Source organism: Delphinapterus leucas, chromosome 10 (assembly GCF_059928025.1).
Source record: "Delphinapterus leucas isolate spDelLeu-1000000601 "Yukka" chromosome 10, BTC_Dleu_Yukka2, whole genome shotgun sequence".
Classification (NCBI taxonomy): Eukaryota; Metazoa; Chordata; class Mammalia; order Artiodactyla; family Monodontidae; genus Delphinapterus; species Delphinapterus leucas.
Window position 1 is genome coordinate 104,219,054 of NC_143138.1, and position 21,375 is coordinate 104,240,428.

Consider the following 21,375-nt stretch of genomic DNA (forward strand, 5'->3'; position numbering starts at 1 on the left):
TCATACCCGCAAATAGAGCCCAACAGCTTATGGGCTGTAGAGACAGCTCGTAAGCACGAGCTCCTAAATGAAACAGGCTTGGAGTCGGGTGGTGCTGGGCTCTGCTCAGACGAGTGGGAGAAGACCAAGAATAGACGAATAAGTACACCAGAAATAAGTAAGGTGCATTTAAAAAGATCGTCCTCTGGCCTGAGCCGCACGTGGCCGCCGCCCTCGGGGGTCAGGGGGCCGTCTGCACGACGAGGGACAGAGGCCAGCACGGCTACTGGGGACATTTGCTGCTGGTGGCGGGGGGAGGGACACCCCCTCACAACCACCGGGGGAGACGATTCCTGACGTGTCACCCTCGGGGGCAGCAGTCAGCGCTGAAGGAACGGGAGCTGCCGTGACCACTGTTATTACCAACAAGTGATCTGTTGAGGAAATTAACCCACCGGCTTCCGGAACCACGGGTCGGGAGCAGGGGGGCAGGTGTTCGCGGCGGCGGGACCCCGAGGCGGCTCCAGGACCTGGGCCCCAGGCGCTCTGTTCTCCCAGGGGGCTGAGTCCACCGGCCACAGCCCTGGGGGCCGGCAGCTCCCGGCACGAGCTCCGGGCGCAGAGGGTAGGACGGCCCCAGGCCAGCGGCTGGCAGGTGGCAGGGGTGGCTCCTGTCCCCCCACCAACCCCAAGCCTCGGGCTGGGGTGGCCAAGCCAGGTCACGTCCCTTCACGCCACCCACAGGCACCGTGGGAGGAGCAGGGGGGCATGGGGCCCAGGGCAGGCCCCACTGCCCTCCTTCTCTGCTCTGACTCGGCACTGATGCCCGGCCTCCAGGGCCATGCCCAGGGCCCTTCGGTCCAGTCTGATGCCCTCTGCTTCCCCCAGGACCGCCCTTCTGGAAGATGCCACGCGGCCACTCCTCCCCGCCCGCTGATCCCGCCCAGGCCGCTCTGCTGAAAGGGTGAAGTTTTGCACCTGAAGGAACCTCGACCCTCCTGCAAAGAGCAGCCCTGCAGCTGCCTTTCCTTCCCCTTCTTCCTTTAACTTCCATCCTCCTGGAAAGCTTACTTCTGCTGCCCAGGGGGAGAGTGTGGTGCAGGCTTATTCCAGCCCTGCGTTCAAGTCTCACGCCTTGGAGAAGGGTGTGACAGTCAGCGGGTGCGCATCACCTGGACTCACCGCTCACTGGGGCTCTGCCCATCCACCCACTCACACGCTCTTTCTGGCTGAAGCCACTTGACTTATCGACATTTTAGTCGTCATGACCTTTTGCCCCCGAACACTTCAGCTGCACCTCCCAAGAGCAAATTAACTCTGATACTCTGAGTAAACACTAAACAACTACCACAGTCGGGACCCTTCACATCAACAGGATAATTTTCTAATATATAATCTGCATCTGACTGTTTCCAACTGCCCCAGGAAACGGCCCCAATCCGGGACGCAGGCGAGGGTCACAGGTCGTGCCCGGCCGACATGGCCCTGCCCGCCCTTCAGTCTAACCTGCTCCCACCCTCGCTTGGCCTTTCAGGACATTGATATGTTTCACAAAGCCAGGACAGTTGTTTCAGAGAATGTCCCTCAGTTCGAACACTTGTTTTGTCATGATTAGATTCAGGTTAAAATTCCTGGCGGAGAAACGGCAGAGGTGAGGCAGCCGTGCAGCCGTGTCCCCCATCGACACGTCAGTGTATGAGGTCACGGGACACTCCTCCCCTGACCTTGGTGGAACTTTGTGGCTGCTTCAAAGTGACATCACATGGCTTTGGAGGTGGGATCGTGAACACCTGGCACACTGGTGCCTCGCTCTCTGGGAGGAAGCCTGGAACGGCCCACCCGGAAGGGACACGTAAATGATTCGGCCAACAGTCCAGGGAAGCCCCAGCACGGCCACATCAACTGCCAGGGGTGGGGGGGAGAAGGTTCCAGATGGTTCCAGCCCCCAGCCACCATATGGCCCCGGCAAGGCCCCTGACTTCAGGAAACAGAGCCGAGCCGTTCCCGTGTCCTGTCTGAGCCCCCAATGCTCAGAGCCCGTGACCCTAACCAACGGCTGCTTGATGCCTCTGTTTCGAGGTGATTTGCTATGTAGGAACGTAGACCTGCGACCACACCCTTTCCCTCGACAACAAACACGTGACCTGAAGAGTGACGTTGTAAGAGCGTGATGACCCTACTTCCCAACAGTCATGGTTTTTGCTGAATTGATTATTATCACAACAGTGGCAAATGGGTGACTGTCTATCGTTCTCTCCACATTTATTAGTTGTTGTTCCTTCGTAAAGACAGTTTTCCTCTCCTTTCCTCCTTTTGATCCTGTATGTTTTTATGTCAGTTTGGACTTAGATTCTCTTTTTAAAATCCAACGTGTTGTAATCCATTTCTGTCATCACTATTGTGTCGCGCAGACAAGGTGTCCGAACCCGGCTCGTGGGACCTCTTTCAGGCCGTCTCCTGGGTCCCGTATAGATGCACATGCCCTCACCATGTTCTGAACACTCCTCACTTTTTCACAAGATAAGATGTTAGCCACCCCAGTAGGTACGCAGCGATGTCTAACTGCAGGTCTAATTTGCATATCCAATAGCTAATGATGGTGAATGTCTTCTCATGTGCTTATTTGCCATCTGTATATCCCCTTGGTGGATTTTTCTAATTGGATTGTTGGTTTTTACTTATTTATGTTTTGCTGGTGCATTGTGACAGTATTTTCTATGTTCTAGACACTAGTCCTTTGCTTGGTGTGTGGTTTGTAGATACTTCTTTCCCCGTCTGTAGCTCCTCTTTTCATCTTCCTCACAGGGCCTTCCACAGAACGAAAGTCTTTAATTTTGATGAGGTCCATTGTAACATTTTTTCCTTTTATGGATCTTGCTTTTGGTGCTTTTAATCTCAGTACCAGATGTTGTTAGTACATAGCAATCTGTAATGCAGTTGATTTTCGTGTGTGGGTCTTGTGTCTGGTGACCTTGCTAAAAGCCTTTATTAGTCCTAGGGTCTCCTTTTCTTTTTTCTTGGATTCCTTAGGCCATCTATGCAGGTGATCGTATCATAAGCAAACAGGGACGGTTTTATTTCTTCCTTTCTAATCCACAGCCTTTAATTTCTCTTTCTTCTCTTACTGCAGAGGCTAGGGTCTCACTGGTGGCATAACGCTAACCCTGCCACCTTGTTGCCATGGTGGGACGGGGGGCGTTCAGGATCTCGTCCGTATCTCTGGTGTCAGCTGGTGGTTTTGGTACGTGCTCTTTAACAAGTTAAGGTAGTTCCCTTCTATTCCTGTTTTTCCAAGAGTGTTTATCATGAATGGGAGTAGATTTCTGTCAAATACGTCTCTGTATCAATTAGTATGATCATATCTTTTTTCCCTTAGCATGTTGATATAACAGATTTCATTGATTTTCAGACACTGACCCAGCCTCGCACACCCAGAATAAACCCCACTTTGCATAACGTGGTGTATACGCACATAGTGTATAATTCTTTTCATACATTGCTGAATTTGGTTTGCAAATATTTTGTTGAGGATTTTTGTGTCTAACTTCACGAGAGACATTGTAGTTTTCTCTTGTCTTTGGTTTGGTAACACTGCTTCTCTGACAAAGTACTGAATAATACTGGCCTCATAAAATGAGTTGGGAAGTTTCCCCTGAGCTTCTATTTTCTAGAAGAGATTGCGTAAAATTGGTTTTAATTCTTCTTTAACTGTTTGGTAGAAATCTCCAGAGATACCATTTGGGCCTCGAGATTTCTTCTCCTGGAGTCTTAAGGTCATGAAGTCCATTTCTTCAGTAGTTACAGGACTATTCTGTTTATCAGTTTCATCTTGGCTGAGTTTTAGCAGTTTGTGGTTTTCGAAGAATTGGTCCATTTCTTCTACGCTGTGGAATTTATGAGCATAAAGTGGTGTTACTTCATTCCCTCCCAGTGGCCATGGAATCTGTGGGGATACAACCTGCTTCACTGTGATGGGGGTGACCTGCGTCTTCTCTATACCTTTGTCAGTCTTGCTGGAGGTTTATCAATTTTATCAAATTGTTCCGAGAACCAGCATTTTGTTTCATTAATTCTCTTCAGTGTTTTCCTATTATATTTTCTGTTCTTATCTTTTATTATTTCCTTCCTTCTGCTTGCTTTGGGTTTATTTTGCTGTTCTTTTTCTAATTTCTTGAGCTTTTAATTTGAAACCTTTCCTCTTTTCTAATTTAGGGATTCACTGGTATAAATTTCGCATTCAACCCTGCTTAAGCTATATCCCATATATTTTGATATGTGGTTTCCATTCTTTCAAATTTGTTAAGGTTCGTTTTAGGGCCCAGGATATAGCCTATCTTGGTCCCACAGGTGCTTAAAAAATATATGCATTTTGCTATTGTTGGAGTATCCTTTTTATGTCAGTTAGATCCTGCTGGTTGGTGGTGTCATTTAGACCCTTTATATCCTCGACAACCTTCTGTCTAGCACTTCTATCAGTTGCTGAGAAAAGGGGATATTGAGGTCCCCAAACTATTATTTTAGGTTTGTGTGTTTCTTTCTGCCCCATCAGTTTTGGCTTCACGTGTTTTAAGCCTCTCTTCTTCGGTGCAGACACATTTAGGGTTACTATGCCTTCCTGGTAGACTGATCCTTTTATCATCATAGAACACCCTTCTTTGTGTGTGGTAATTTTCTTTGCTCTGAAGTACTTTATCTGATATTAATGACCACTCCTATGTTTTTCTGGATCGATGTTTACATGACACATTTTTTTTTTTTTTTTTTTTTTTTTTGCGGTACCCGAGCGTCTCACTGTTGTGGCCTCTCCCATTGCGGAGCACAGGCTCCGGACACGCAGGCTCAGTGGCCATGGCTCACGGGCCCAGCCGCTCCGCGGCATGTGGGATCTTCCAGTACCGGGACACGAACCCGTGTCGCCTGCATCGGCAGGCGGACTCTCAACCACTGCGCCACCAGGGAAGCCCGACACATCTTTTTTTCACCCTTTTACTTTCCATCTATGTCACCGTATTTGAATTTTCTTACAGACAGCAGAGGTGTGTGTGTGCGTGTTTGTGTGGCAACCTCGGCCTTTTCACTGGTATATTTAGACCATTTACCTTTAAGGTGATTACTGACAGAGCTTAAGTCTTCCACCTTATTACATGTTTTCTGTTTGTTCCCTCTGTTCCTCCTCCATTTCTCTTTTCTTGTCTTCCTGTCAGTTAAACATTTCATCAGATTCCATGCTGATTTATTAATAGTGTGTCTGAGTCACTGCTTCACCTAACTTTCTCAGTGGCTGCACTGAGCATTACAATACACACATGTAATATACAACCTGCTGCTGCTGACACTCTATCGCTCAGGGTCAAGTCTGCAAGCCTCACTTCCACTTAGGTTCCTCCAGCCTCTCCACTTTTTAAAGTCTACTTTGAGCATTTTTTGCACATGCATTTGCCTCACATCATACGATGTTATATTTTTTGTTTCAACAATCAAATATGATTTTAAAAATTCATGTGAAGAAGGATAATCTGTTGTATCTATCTGCATTTTTTATTTCTCCTTTGTTCTTTCTTTCTTGTTCGTATTCCTAAATTATTTCTTTTATCATTTCCTTCTGTCTGAATAACTTACTTTGCCATTCCTTACGGGTACACTGGGCAGCCACAAATTCTCTTAGCCCTCTGTAATCCGAGAACATCTTCATTTCCTCTTCATTCCCAAAGGATAGTTTTGCGGGGTGTAGAATTCTTGGTTAACAGAGTTTTTCTTTCAGGACTCAGGAAATACGCCACTTCCTCTGGCCTCCGTGATTTTGGATGAGATTCCACCATCGATAAAATCGGCATCACCGCATACGTAACACTGGTTTTCTCTGACGGCTTTCCAGTTTTGTCTTCAGTTTTCAGAAGCTTCGTGATTGTGAGTCTAAGTGTGGCTTCCTTTGGGTTTACCTCTGGGAGTGGCTCAGCATCTGTATTCAGAGCCTTTGCTGCACGGTCGTGTCCACTTGGTTCCTCCAAGGCACTGGGGCTCCTGCTGACCCTGCGGGGTTGCCTGCAGAGCAGGAAGTGCTTCCCCAGCCTGTGCTCCCCCGCCAGCCACTTGTTGGGGAGGGGTCCCCCTGCCACTGTCAGGCATCTCTTGCCTACAGGACCCAAGGAGCACTGCCCCAGCCACTTGTGGGCAGGACATCTCCTGCCGGCCAGCAGCTCACCAATGATCTGGGTGGGAGCAAGGACCCTCTGGTCCACAGGACAAAGTGTTCTTCCCAGGCCAGTGCTCCCTGGCTGCCCCCAGCCCTGCTGTGGCAGGATCCCCCTGGTGTGCTGTCGAGCCACATGGGGTCTCGGAGGAAGGAGGGAGTCTCTGGCCCCAGGGATGAAGAACACTTGTTGGGGGTGCATGCCAGGGGCTCTCACCTGACCCCCAGTGTGGCTGGGGGGTGCTCCGTCTCAATCTGGAGGACTCTCAGCTGACCTGCGAAGCCGTCTGCCACCAGGCTGGGGCCAAAGACACTGGCCCTGTTTGCCTTCTGTCACCGGGAGGGGGTTGTGAGCACGTGGGCCACCACGCTGTTCCTCCATCCCAGGGTCCCTCACCAGCTCTCCCTCTCCCTTCCTTTCAGAGACCTGTGGTGCCTCTCAACTTATTCCACGGTTCCCAGCTGTGCTTGGTGGGGAGAGCAGGGAGAGGGGAGCCCAGACGTCTTCCCTCTGGAAGTCCCTCTCTGTGGGGCGGTATCTGTCTGATAGATGGCTGGGTTCATTTATTTCTGCTTTTTTAACACCATCTCTGTCGATTTACTTTTCGAATAAGCAAAACATTAACACGGTTCAAAAGTCAAACTATTTATAAAGAACATACTCAGAGATGTCCCACACCCTCCCTGTCTTGCCAGCCCATGCCCACTCCCAGTTGTAGGTAAAAATCTCGTTAGTTTCTGGTTTATCCTTCTTGAGGTTCATTTTGAAAACTAAGGAGATTCGTACACGTCTGTCTTTTTTTCTCATTTCAACAGAGGCATGATTTTGGCCTCAGAACCTCAGTCAGCAGTTAACCATTCAGAGCCCAGCAACTTAAAGTCTTGGGAATCTCTGTGCGTCCCTTTCAAACCCCCTTCAGATGCCTCTCTGAGTCCATGTAAACCCCTCCCTCTGTTCCGCTCCGCTCCTCCAGCTGTTGAGTCATTTGTCTACTTTCCCTCTTCACATTTTACTGATCCACTTTCCTCCAGACTTTCCTCCTAGCTCTCATTCTTTCTTCCCTCATTAACACATCTGAGAGGCGATCTCAAAGAAGCAAGGCGCTGCCTTGATGGGAGTTCGAATCCTGATGCGTGTTCCTCCCCTTGGGCGCCCTGGGGAAGGGGACTCACAGGACAGTATCAAGAGCAGCCTGGACAGAGCCGCCTGTGTGCTCAAGGTCACGTGTTCAGGGCAGAGACGTGTCGTCGGCAACGCGGCTGATGAAACGGAACGTTCGCGACCGCACGTCAGCTGGCGGGGGCCCCGCTGCCTCACAGAGCCCCACAGCCCCGGCAGGTCAGCTCAGCGGCTTCTCACCAAACTCGCGCTTCACACCAACTCTCCCCCAAGCACCTACTGCTGCTTCGTATCGCTAGAGCCCCCCAGGCCCCTCCCAAGCGCCCCAGCCACAAGGTCAGCAACGCCGCTCCTGGCTCCAGGGGTTACCGGAAACCTGATGGGAAGGGGCTCCACTCGGGACCACTGGCAGCGCCCTCCGATCGGCTTCTCAGCCAGACGACACGTGTTCCTGAGCGTCGACAGGGAAGTGGGCCGTGGGAGCAGGTGCCACAGGGACGCCCGGGGCAGGTGTCCGCAGGTACCACTGTTCTAGGCAAAGCTACCAGCTGGTAACCAACAACCAGGTGCCGCAACGTCGTCTGTTTGTTTCAGTGACGCCTGGCATTCTCGACAGAGGCCGTGAGCACGCCCACAACACTTGCCAAGTGTGACCCTCTGAACAAGAGATGGGACGGCCTGTGCTCCTCCTGGGACGATGGCAGGAACCCGGCTCCACGGGGTCCACACGGACAGCCCTCACGGAGACAGTGATGGGCCGGAATCTTTACGTCCCAAAGCATTTCAAGTAAGACATGAAGTCCTTTCTTGAGCCATTTAACTCGGGTAAATAACCTAACCTCCCTCTGCTTGAGTTTGGAGGCTGGTATTGTGAGACCCTAAGAGAGCCAAGACCCCTCCAAACTGACTTTGGTGTATTTAAGAAGGCACCAGGTAAGAGGCCACCAAGAGCCCCAGAATCTTTACATTCCACACCCTTCCCACATGATCCCCGGGTTCCGAGTGCCCGGGATGGCCCCGGCCTGGCTGCCCTGCAGTGGGAGCTGCGCCTGCCCAGCCCCACGTCCTCCGTGTCTGGCGATGGGCCCGAGTTGCCGCTGACGGAGGTGGGAAGGCCTTCGCTCTGCAGGGACCTGCGGGCTGGCTTCGGGTGGGTAGGCACACAGGCCACAGCCCCAGGACCTGTGCTGGGCGTGTGTCCACAGAGGACCCTTCCCTCCCCCGCTTTCTCTGCTCTGGATTTGCAGGTTTGCTGCTGCATGTGTAAGAATCACTTCCCGACCTGGAGCTCAAGCTGGGGCAAGAGGCCGACCCCCATCAGAGGCTGGGGACGCTGAGCTGGGCCAGCAGATGGTGGAGTGGAGTCTGAAGGGCGTGCAGGGCCCGACCAGGTGATGTTCAGGGCCGGGTGAGGAAGCACAGTGCAGACACGGCAACGAGAAATCTGGACGGGACAGAGGGACGGCCACTGAGGCCTGGAGACCATCAAGGACGGTGCCCTCACGTGGGTGACAGATGACGGAGACGCGGATGCAGAGGAGGGGACACTTAACCATCGAGAAGTGTGGGGACAGAGGGACGGCCACTAAGGCCTGGAGACCATCAGGGACGATGCCCTCGTGTGGGTGACAGATGACGGAGACGCGGATGCACAGGAGGGGAAGTGTGGGGATGGATGGAGGGTAGGAAACACACAGACAGGGAGAGGAAGGAGCCCAGAAGACCTTGACTTTCCCAGCTGGGGGGCGAGCTCACAGGAAGACGGTCCACGTGGAGACGTAAGCCCTGCACACAGAGCCGCTGTGGTGGCCTCGCGTGGCCCTCACACCCGCCACCGCCTCGTGTGCCTGGCCATCCTATGCGCTCCGCCACTGCACCGTCCCTGCCACTCAGCTCTGCGACCGCTTCCCCCTGACTCAGTGACCACGCTCCTTCCTAAGGTTCCCCCCAGCTCGACTGCACTGTGACCACCATCACTGACCCTGAGGGAAGGACGACGTGCAGGCAGACCCTCTACTGTAGCAGGTGTAACACCAACCTGGGCACTTAGCGCCACGGGCTGCCTTGAGGGGACAGCTCCTTGGACCAAGTCACCTCCAAGTGCAGGATGTGGCATCAGACTGTCCAGGAGGACGCAGTCCGGATGCAGAATAGGCAGAGCCACGTGGCCATTTCCTTTCTGGAGCATATCTGCCTGCCCATTAAAAAGATAAATCCCAGCGTGAACAGGGCGCCTGGACCAGGATTCTGAAGTCAGCCAGCCCCAGACGTACATCCCACGTCCACCACTTAGGAGGCCGTGGCGCCGCATGCAAGCTGCACGTGGTCCCTGAGACGCAGCAGGAAGGGCCACGTCCACACACGGGGCCTGCAGGAGACAGACAAAGCCTTTGGAGGTGCCTGCCCCCCCGGGCACAGGTAGCAGCTGTGCGTGGGCACTGAAAAGCCAGGGTGAGAGCAGTGCCAGCGGCTGGGGACCGACTGCAGCGGCCGGCGAGGACGCCAGACACCTCCACGGCAGGAGGACAGCTTCAGCGGTAAGGTCTTTAAAAACACTCTTCCGAGAGATACAGTCACAACCGATCCTGATATGAGACCCGGGATGCAGAGCCGGCCTCAGCCCAGTGCACCCGTGCAGGCGATCTCCCGGGAAGGACACAAAGGTGACCTCTGCCCTGTGCTCCCGACAGGGCACAGGGGCCATGGGACGGATGGCCAGGGCCGGGGAGTAGGGCCAGGAGGGCTGAGACCCCAGCAGGCTGAGCTGCTGGAAAACGCCGAGCACAAAGCCAGGGCTTTAAAATTTCATTAGGAGAGACGGGGACCAGGAGGACAGGCCCGCGCTGCTGAGGACGTGTGCAGTCAGCACAGGGCGGACAGAAAGAGCCCCTGAACTCCCAGCCTCCACCCAGGAGACGGAAAAGAGTGGATCCAACACGGATACCTGGGGTCGGCCGCAGGCAGCGTCGGCATGCAAGATGAATTCACGTCCCCACCCAGGCGAGTCCTGCCAGCTCTGAATTCCCTGACGGAGACTCTTGTTGCTCTGGCAACTCAGAATTCAGAGAAAATGGGAAGATACCAGATAAGACCATGTCCACTTTAGCAAAGGGAGAAAAGGTGGATTGGGGGAAACCTAAGGTTGCTGACCAGTCACACCCCCGACGGGATTCTATCCTCTGAGTCCTTAGAAACAGAAGTGCTGGCAACCAGGGTGGCCACAGGTGGAGCACAAGTCAGGCTGACCCACTTCCCCACGTCTGTCTTAAGTGCCAGGGACGCGGCCCAGGTCCTTCTAGGCCTAAGAGCACAGCACTCGCCGCTGCACCAGTTGACCCTCAAACCACTGAGCTGCCTTAGGGCCGCTTTCCCACACGTGGAAAGAATCGGATTGGATCAAGGGTCCTCCTGTCTCGCATCATCGGAGGCAGTGGTCCCACGAGCCCAGGTATAAGCAGCCCATTCTTGCTAAGAAAGGCCGGGCCTCAGGGCATAGCTGTGCTCAGCTCCAGGGTCCCTGGGTGACAGCTTCCCAAGGCGGCCTGGCCAGGCGGCCCCCTGGGAGCACAGGCTGAACCACCATCCTTGGTACCCATCCTCCCCACGATGGCCGCTCCACTGAGTGTGTGACAGGGTCGCCTTGGGCTGTAACTCGTTTCCGCGAAGCGTGAGGCTGGGCCCTCTTCCTGCACCCCTGACCAGCAGCCACCTTGTCTTGTGAAGTGGACTTCCCTCTGTTTTCCTGGAGAGGCTCAGGACTCCAGGCGGGGCTGCTGCGTGCCGCACTGAGAAGGCTGCAGGCGTGGCAGGGTCACAGCACGGCCGCTCCTTAGGAAAAGCAAAGCCCAGACAGAAAACACGGAAGCCAGGAGAAGCGCCACCTGCTCACAGGCAGGGGAGGGAGCCTGGAATCCAGGAGGAACACACGTTTCCAAGGTCCTCCCTTTCTCCTTGCCTCACTCTTTGAAACTATACCCCAAAAGTGCCCTCTCCACTTGCAGCTGCTCAGTCTGGAAAAGTAAGACCATACTGATGGAGCTGGCAGGCCCATGGGTCACAGGACGGTCTCAGGCGCCCCTCGTCTGGGGCCCTAGCCCTCAGCATCCCCTCCCCTCCCACCCTGGACTGTGGGCTCCGTGTGGCAGGAAGCACCACTGCCCGGCGCTGAACACAGCCAAACTAACGTGGGATGAACGGGTGGGTCCTCCAGGCGCTCCGGGGGCTGCTTTACGCAAACAACCACGCATCCCCCAGACAGCTGGCAGCTCGGGTTTGAAATTCCCGTTTCAAAGACGGGGAAACGGAGGCTCCGGAATTTAGATAACTTGCTCCAAGTCCCAGGCTGCTGTGCTGCTGAGCTCTGCTGGACCCCAGAGATGCCCGCCCCACCCGCCTGGCCCTGGGCCCAGCGAGGCCTGGAGAAGAGGCCATCCCTGGAGATGAGACTGCCTCAGACACACCCGCTGCTGCGGGAGCGCTGCCTACAGCCTGCAGGGGACAGAACACGGAGAGGACGGCGGAGCTGGTGTCCAGCCACCCACCGTCAGTGCACGCCACCCTCTGCCTGCCGCCTGAATGGACATCACGCCAGCTTTGCTTCCTGGGCCAAGAGCCGCTGTGCACGCGGCAGCTCACCTCTCTCCGCGGGAAAAGGAAAACCCTCCTCGCTCCAGCCTGGCGACCTGGGCACCGGGAACAACTGCTCAGAAAGATCACGAGGCACAGGCGCCCAACCAAAAATGCTCTCCTCACTCAGGAATAACCGTCATGGGCACAGAAGTGTCACGAAGTCCCCGACCCTGAACACTGGTCTGGACTCCGCGGGTTCTCCTGCCCGTCAATGCCGATCACACGGCCGGGTCCAGACGGCGTCCTCCGGGCAACAGGCCTCTGCGCCTCTCACCCCGACCTTCCCCACCCCGACTGGCTCCCAGCTGCTGAGGGGTCGAGGATGATCCAGCCGCTGTTCCAAGTCTGCCCCAAACAGCTTTCCACCATCAATTTCCAAGCGTAAAAGGAAACCAAAAAAAAAAGAAAAAAGGAGCCTGATGATCGGAAGGTGCAGAAGCTGAAAATGTCAAAGTCTGAGCATTCAAAAACGGAGGCAGAATTTATATAAAAATACAATAGCAACGGCAGCTGGAGAAGATTCTCCGTGGTCCCAGCAATTACAGGAGCAGATCTGTCCCCGGAGAAGGCCCACTGGGCCGGCCCAGCCTCTCTCCCCCTCCGCCCCCCCTCCCGCCAGGGACCCAGCTCCTGTTTTGCAAAATGCTAGTGTTTAAGCGTCTGCACACCTCTTCTGGAAGCTTTCAGTAATGCTCACAAGCACGCAGGCAAACCTCACTTAAAAGAAGGGGCCCATCTGCCTATGTGAGGAGTCTGGACCTGACCCAGGACGAGCGGGAGGGCGGTGGGAAAGAAGCAGAGCACGGGCCGTAAGGCGGAGAACCAGAGGAGAGTCACCCTCCGTGCTGCACGCCTCACACGCCTGGCGTCCCCCAGACACCAACGGGTGACCCCCTTCTGTCCCAACGGGCAGGCTCCAGCGCACGTGCCTGCCATCAAGCCTGCAAGACACCGCCAACCTCAAAGCTCCAAACCGAGACAAGGGACTCCAGGACCCGCAGGGACAGCAGGCACTCGGTGGCTTGGCCATGGTCTCAGGCATAGGGAGAGCCAGCGTTAACCTGCCAACCATCGCCTCCCACGTTTTCAGGGTCTTTTTTTTTTTTTTTTTTTTTTTGCGGTACGCGGGCCTCTCACTGCCGTGGCCTCTCCCGTTGCGGAGCACAGTCGCTCCACGACAGGTGGGCCCTCTGATCCCTGAGCCCCAGGAGAAAATCAGCAACAGCGCCCGTGTGTCGGTACTGCGATGGTCACGCTATCACTACCTCCCCCAGCGCACGGGGTCAGTTTCCTGAGCCCGCCCGGAGCTCGGGGCCCGGCCGCCCTCCCGCCGGACCACTCACCTGCCTCTCCAGGCGCCCGAGCTGCTCCTTGTATAAGGCGTCGCGGCGTCTCAGCTCCGCCTCTCGGCTCTCCAGCTCCCCGGCCTGCAAGGAGAGCAGAGTCCAGTCAGCCGCTGGCGAACTATGAATGGAAGCCCACGCAGTGCCACGTCGCTACCGCCGTTAAGGGGGGACCCTGCAGCACTGACCAGGGCAAGCGTGTGCACATGTGCCCCATGGTCTCCAAAGGCAGGCAGGATGACAAGGGCCCCATCACAACGCAGAAACAGGGCGGCTTAGGTGACGGCCCCGAAGCTCAAAGCCACGAGCGGAGCTGGGGTCGAGCGTGGGCAGAGAAGGGCCTGGACGGAAGCTGTGCAGCCTCAAGGCGCGCAGGCCAGCAGCACCGCGCCGTCCCCGTAGCACGCGTGCTGCCGGCTCACTCCCTGAGCTCCGAGCGGCAGGCACGCCCAGATGGCCTCCTTCTGTACAGCAGACCACCTGTCTCCAAGGGCCAGGGAGCTGAAAGGTGAGCAGCCTTGGAGCCCAGAATCCTAGGCCTCGCGGGGCAGCTACCCCTCGGCCTCCTGATGGGAGCACACGGCCGAGGACCCCCACAAGGTCACAGCAGGCTACCCGGGCCAGCCCCCTCCCCACCCTCAACCAGCCGGCGGTCCTTCAACAAGTCCCTGACCCCAAGCGCCAGCTCACGCACGTGTGACACATAAACCCGGAATGACTCCCCCCACGGGCTGTGCAGGGGTCAAAGGAAACCCCAACGGCAAGGCCAGGGTCACGTTAGGCCCACGCACAATGATGCTGCATCAGACGAAGCGGGAATTCACGTCCTCCTGACGGCGAGGCCCATGTCCCCGGAGCCCTTGGAACCTCCCTGAGTCAGGGCCCCTGGCCTGCCTCTGCCTGAGAAAAACGAGGGCTGGCCTGGCGCAGGGGCTGTAGAAAGTGCATGCAGCGCAAACGCCCGGTGTCGGCGCCTGGACCAGAGGCTGTGCCGGTGACGCAGGTTTGGCGGACGGAGGTGCCCACTCTGCAGAGCGGCCACCGTCCGGCCCTTGCCTGGCGCATGGCAGGCAGGTGGCCCTCAGGTCAGAGCCAGACATTAGCGGGTGTTGCCACGTGACACACACGCCTGTAAGGGGGCTGGGGCACTGGGGGTGAGGGGGAGCTCCTGTCCTCATGGAGCTTAGATCCCAGCAGAAGAGACAGAAAAATAGGACAACTGCAGATGGACACGGGCTGGGGAACCACAGGCGGACAGCTTGCAGGGTAGCGACTGTCGTTCTCCCTAAGACATTTCCCAGTCGGTCTTCTGGGGAAAAACACTGCATAAAGCACACTGTCTCCAACACAAAGGTAAAATGTCACCATTATGCATGCCCACTCTCGGGTCACAGTCTTTGAAGGGGGAAGTGAAGGGAACTGTCAGATGAGCACGCTCAATGCACCTGCCCTGCTCCAAACACAAGGCAGATAACAAGATGCAAACGTCCAACAGAACAGACGGGCACAGAGGCAGGTGAGGCCAAAGCCACAGCCTTGGGCAGAGGCGGGCGTGGGGCCAGCTTCGCCCCCGGAGCCCAGGGTTCCCCCAGAATAAGAAGCCAACCTGAGAATCCTGAGGACCCCATGTCGGGCCGTGGTTCTCAATCTGCCGGAAGCTGGGTTCAGCCCAGAGGCCACAGCTCCAGCGCCGTGAACCCCAGGCCACAGCTGGGTGGCGCGGGGACTGGCTGGTACTTGGGGCAGCCGTAGGCTGCCACGAAAATGCTCGGCAGGGAGACAAGGAAATAGGAGAGAAACAAAGCCAACAAGACCAAAACCAAAACTTGTGCTCAAAACAAGCCTGCAAACCAAATACGGCGAGGAAGCGTAAGCTTAGAACGGCTGCCTGTCAAACCGGCAGCTGTTGCGAATTCGCTCCAGACGAAATTCACACGATGGGACGTTACGACACGGCTTTTTATTATGCAAAATTGTATTACTGTACTAAAATAATACTAAATAAACCCGGATATTATAATATTAAAATATATATTAAATGATGTGAAATAAATATAAATTTATAATAAAATTTTTTAAAAACCCAGATAGCCATCACTAAGCTTCAAAATGATAAACTAGGGACTTCCCTGGTGGTCCAGCAGTTAAGAATCCGCCTTCTAATGCAGGGGACATGGGTTCGATCCCTGGTTGGGGAACTAAGGTCCCATGTGCCACAGGGCAACTAAGCCTGCACACTGCAACTACTGAGCCTGTGCACCACAACTAGAGAGAGAAGTCCACGCACCACAGTGAAAGATCCCACATGCCACAACGAAGATCCTGCAACACCGCAACTAAGACCCGATGTAGCCAAAAATAAAGTTAATTAATTAACTTTAAAAAAAGGAAATATTAAAAGATGATTAACGGGAATCCTGTTTCACCTACAGCGCCCACCCCTCCCTCCCCCCAGATTCCTTACAGCAGGTCATTTCACCTGCACATACTTCAATATATTTCTCTAAAAGATAGAGACTTTTATTTTCCTAATCAGAACCAGTAGCATTGCATACCAAAAAAAAATGAATTCCTTAACACCATCAAATATTCAGCCAGTGTTCAAATTTCCAATTGATAAAGGATTTTAAACATGTAAGTTTAAGGTGCTCAAAAAGATAAATGAACTTCTGATTAAAAAAGAAGCAATGAACCTGAAACAGGCAAGCCCCCAAGTAGGTAAATATTATAAATGTAAATTTCTTCAAGGAACAAGGAATCAAATGCATGAGACAAGCCCCAAGCTGAGGGCAGTTAGGGGGAAATTAGGAAATGGGGACGCAGTAGAGAGATTTGGTCCTGCAACGGGGACAAGGACGCACAGCAACAGAGGAGCCAGAAAACTCGAGGGCAGAGCACGGGCCGGAGTCCAACTGCCTTGTGGCTGCTCGGGGGACAGGGACGCATAGGGAGGGCAGGGGGAGGAGGGGGAGGTCCGAGCGGAGGAGGCGGGGGCCGGAGGAGAATGAGGGGAGGAGAGGACGGAACAGAAAAGACCAGGCAAGGTTGCGGGAATCAGTATAAGTAATCAGGGATCACAGCTTTTGAGATGGTCCCCCGGGATCCCATGTCCCCGGGCTCGGGCCCTGGAGTGACACCCAAATCCTGATGAGCAGCTATGAATGGAGCGAGAGGGGGCAGTTCCAGGGGCAAAGGTCGTGCTTTCGGTCTGGAGCCAGCTTCCCTGGTGTTGTGGGCTGCCCCCCGGAGATGCCCCTGTGACACGGAGCTGAGGGGCCTCAGTCCAATGGCCCGAGGGCCTTGGGACGGGACCGCAGCCATGAGAAGACAGGGGCAGAGGCCCAGCCAAGCCCAGTCCCAGCCCCAAGGACCCGTGAGGTGTCCAGCGTGAGGTGTCCGCGGACACCGTGAGGTCATACGTGGTTACTGCTTTAAACCACTAGATGCGTAACTTGTTATTTAGCAACAGATAATGAATATAGACCACGAACGAAATAACCTCAGCCTTAAAGGAAAAAGATTACCACTTTGGGTAAAAGGAAGAAAATGGAAATCCAACTGCATGCCACTCACAAGGGACCCAGTCCCCACACTAAGGGTCTCACAGAACAAAGGAAAACCCTCCCTGGCACAAATAGATACCGCAGTGCCCATTGTTCTGTTTTGTTTACCCAAAAGGTTCAGCATTCAATCAAACATTTAAACACACACACACACACACACACACACACACACACACAAGAAAATAAAGATGTACCATAGAGAGGAAATACTCAATAGAGCCAGATGCAACAAAGGCCCGGAGTTAGCCCAGAGGGACTTCAAAGTCACCAGGGTTAACACGGCAGAGACTCTAGCAGGAAAGGGTGGGCACCGCATGGGAAGTCGTGGAGACTTCCTACATTACTCCTGAGGAGACGCCAGCCGCTAGGCTCACAGAGAGTCCCTTGCATGTGATGAGTGGCTTCTCCTGCTGGTTTCAAGATTCTCTCTTTGACTGTGGCCTCTGACAGTCTGGCTGCCACGCGTCTCAGTGTGGGTGTCCGGAGATCTCCCCGTGCACAGCCCTAGCCAGAATGTGGCCTCCAGCTTCCCAGCAGAACGCTGGAGCCTTTCAAAGCCTCCCACATTCCTCTTTTCTGTAGCTCTGCTTGCCTAGCGTTCGGGTTACCCCACTGTCTGCACCCAACTGTCCTCCACCCGTTCAACAATGGCCTCTGATGGTTTACGGCAAACGATCCCAGGACATCCCTGAGTCACGTGAAATGAAGTCAGCCTTGTGAGTGGGGTCCTCCAGGGAACCCCTAGACAGGAAGAAGGAGGATGACCTCTGGGAACGGGGCTTTGAAGGACTCCAATCCTTTTCCACCCCGTGCACTGGTCGCCAGGCTGCTGGGTTTTACCAAGATTGTGTCTGCTGGCTTTCAAGGTTACTGCTTAGGTTGGGAAAAGGAGGATGGGAATAAGGACAATCTGAAATGCCACAAACCTCACTCTCCTTACTGAGATTCACCCATTTTTCCTGAACAAATGCCCCTGGATGGCCACAAGTCTTTGGTTAACTTTCAGTTCTGAAAAAATAGGCTCTGTCCGTTTTCATTGCTTTTATGGAAGAGAAGGTCTTCAGAGGCCCCTCCTCCACCTTCACTGACACCACCCAAACTAGAACAGAACCAAACAAAAACGCAAGGAATCGTGGGCTCCTTAGCAAACGGGACAGAGCAGAGGAAAGAGGCAATGCACCTGGAAACAAATGATTAGAGATTATTCACATTGAAACCCAAGCAGACGAAGCATGAAAAACAGAATGAAACAGGGCCCCCAAGACCTACAGGACAATATTAAACGACAGAGCATACCTTTAACTGAAGTCCTAGTAGGAAAAGAGAAAGATGGGGCAAGAAAAGGGAAGAGATAAAGGCCAAGAATATTCCAAAATTAATTAAAGACCACAAATAGAACTGAGAAGCTCGGAAAACTCCCAAGCAGGGTGCTTTTGTGAAGTTCTTAAATAATTCCTGAAGTAACAGAATCCTTCTTGAGCATAGATTTTTTTAAAAGTAATTTCCAGAATAACTACTAAAAATGTAACCAAAGAAAGCACAAGTAAAGAGTCAGTAGAGGAGATAAAACGAAATGCTAAAATGTACTGATTCGTCTCCACCCTCTCCCTCAAAAAACATCTACAAGAAAGCAGCAACAGAGGAACAAAGAACAGACGGAACAAACAAATAACAAACGGTCAATTTAAATGCGCTCACACCAACAATGATATTGAATAGAAACAGACTTACCCCTGTATTAGTTCCCTCTTGCTGTTGTAAGAACTTACCAAAAACTTAGTGGCTTAAAATACTACACATTTATTCTCTTACAGTTCTAGAGGTCAGAAGTCTCGAATGGGTCTTCTTTGGCTACAGGCATGGGGTCAGCAGGGCTGTGTCCTTCTGGAAGCTCTGGAGAAGAACCTGTTTCCTCGCCCTTCCCAGCGTCTAGGGGTCGCCTGCATTTATCGGCTCACGGCCCCACGTCGCCCTGACCTCTGCTACTGTCATCACGTCTCCTTCTCTGACTCTCCTGTCTCCCTCTCTCCCTGATCGTTCCCTGACTTCCCTTTCTCCTAATCTCCCTGACACTTGAGATCACACCGGGCATCCTTGGATAATACAGGATAGTCTCCCCACCACACATTCTTAACTTAGTGACATCTGAAGAGCCCTGTTTACCATGCAAGAGAGTACATTCACAGGTCCTGCGGGTTGGGAGGTGGGCGTCTCTGGGGGGCCGTTATTCTGCTTACCATACACACCAATGCAAAGGCAAAACCCCAGCTATATGTTATTGATAAAAAATAATACAAACAGGTTTTAAACAATGGGAAAAGGTGTATCGTGCACACCAAGCGCAGTAAGTCCCCGACACACGACCCTTCAAGCTGCGAACTTTCAAGGATGCGAACGTGCGTTCCACAACGTCAGGCGTGAGTGAAACTGCAGCTTGCCCTCTGCCTCCTATTGCCAGCAATCCTTCAGCTCTGCCATCTTCCACCTCCTCTCCCTCCTCCAGTCATAACTTTTCTTGCCTGTTCACTTGATGCCAGCCCCTGTGTGCCACCTGTCGTACTGCACTGCTGTACTTTTCAAGGTACTGCAAGATTAAAAATGTTTTCTTTACTTTTTGTGTTTTTTTATGTATTATTTGTGTGAAAAGTATTATAAACCTATTACAGTACATTATTATGTAGCCGATTGTGTTAGTTGGGTACCTAACTAACTAAGGCTAACGTTGTTGGACTTATGAACAAATTGGACTTACGAATGCGCTCTCGGAACAGAACTCATTTGTATGCGGTGAACTTGCTGTATAAGAAAGCTGGTATAGCCATATTAATATCAGATAAAGGAGAATTCAAGACAAAAAAAATATTACCAGATATAAAGAAGGGCAGTTCACAATCATAAAAGAGACAATTACTCAAGAAGAGATAACAATTACAAACGTGTATGCACCCGATAACAAAAATCCCAAATACATAGAACAAATTTGACACATTAAAGAAGAACATAAATAGATCCACAATCATAGTCAAAGAATTTAACGTCTCTCAAGATACTGACAGAACAACTAAACAGGGAGGGCTCACAGGGCAGGGGGGTTCCAAGGCAGCAGAGTAAGAAGAGAACATGACCAGGAAAAGGCGAGGCCGCCGCGTCCCTGCGCGTCCGCCGCGTCTGATCCGTCGGCCCCGCGCTCTGCACCCTCGCTTCCTCTCAGCAGCACCCAGGTGCTGGGCGGAAGGTACCACCTCGATTGTAACAGAAACAGGGATCAGAGACAACTCCTGAATGACAGGGCCGAGTCAGTAAGAACCGCAGTGACCATGTAGCAACGGTTTATAAACAATGACTCAAGTGCTCCTTCAACTCACCCACCCGTCCGGTGAGGAGGGAACCATTAAACCCACTTAAAAGGCAAGAAAACCGAGGTACAGGGTGATGCAGTCACCCAGAGCCACACAGTGAGGTCACGCAGAGCTGAGGTGCTGAAGTCGAAGACTTTAGGTGTCCCCAGAGGGACAGAGTCCCAGCACGTGTGGGTCTCCAGGCAAACCATCCTGGAAGGTGCTCCCATCCCCGAGGTTTCTAGGAGGGCTCCGGCCCGGGAGGGTAAAGGTCAGGAAACTAAATGTAACCACGCGCACGACTCCGCTTACGGTGGCTGCCTAGGGGGCTGGGGAGAGCGACAGGCCGCGTGGGGCTCCTGCTGGGGAAAGCCCGGGACTGCCCAGCCTCCTCCGGGAAGGCCACCCAGCGGGGGCCACTGGGTCACAGTCCTGACCTCTCCACGCGGCACGGAGGACGGGACTGAAGCTGTGAAGTCAGCGAGGGTCACTGCTGAGAGGATGATAGATGGGAGGGAGGGAGGGAAGGAAGGAGAGGCCCGCTCATGGCCATGAACTGCCTGGTCCTCCTCTGGTCTACTGGGTGGTGTTGGTTTGGTTTGGTTTTCAATTGAATTGGTCACCAGCGTTTACCAAACTGGGATTTTTACAGAAAAACATCTGGACTTCCCTACGAGAAGCTGGAAAACGGGTCATGAACCCAGCGTGGACAGCAGTTCTGCCCGGGGCCGTGCGTCCTCCTTCCCAGAGCCAAGTGCTGGGCCCGTCTGCAGGAGCCCTCCCCTCCCCGGCACTGCACGACCCTCTCTGGCCTTGCTTCTCGCCACACCAAGGCCCCGCTGCTTCCCAGTCTCTGCCTGTTCAGACTATCGGCCACCACAGCGTCCCGGCGGCTCGTGCGTCCGGAGCCCTCCCGGAGCGAGGCACACACCAGGGGGACGGCAGGCTGAGGACATGCCGATGAGCGGCTAGGATGCCGGACGGACGTGGGGAAGGGCTGTGAGGATGGGGGCAGCCAGAGAGGGGGGTGGTGACCACTCAGGCCTCTGAGGAGGCGACACAAACGCGAAGGCTTCCCAGGGGAACGGGCTGCTGCGCTCGGGCCCGGGGAGAGGAGAGAGGTCAGCTGTGCTGAAAGGAAGGGGGCACCCAAGAGCTCTAAGCAGGAGACCGATACGATCTGACATTTATTTTTTAAACCCAGTTCATAAAA

At 53.8% G+C, this 21,375-nt stretch overlaps 1 protein-coding gene across 1 annotated transcript in view; it reads right to left on the minus strand.

Moving 5' to 3' along the window:
• CHCHD6 (coiled-coil-helix-coiled-coil-helix domain containing 6) overlaps positions 1-21,375 on the minus strand; it is a 125,837-nt gene that overhangs the window by 31,111 nt on the left and 73,351 nt on the right. The window contains exon 5 of the mRNA XM_022562497.2: positions 13,262-13,345. Coding sequence (XP_022418205.2) covers positions 13,262-13,345 — 84 coding nt within the window. The remainder of the gene's footprint in view (positions 1-13,261; positions 13,346-21,375) is intronic.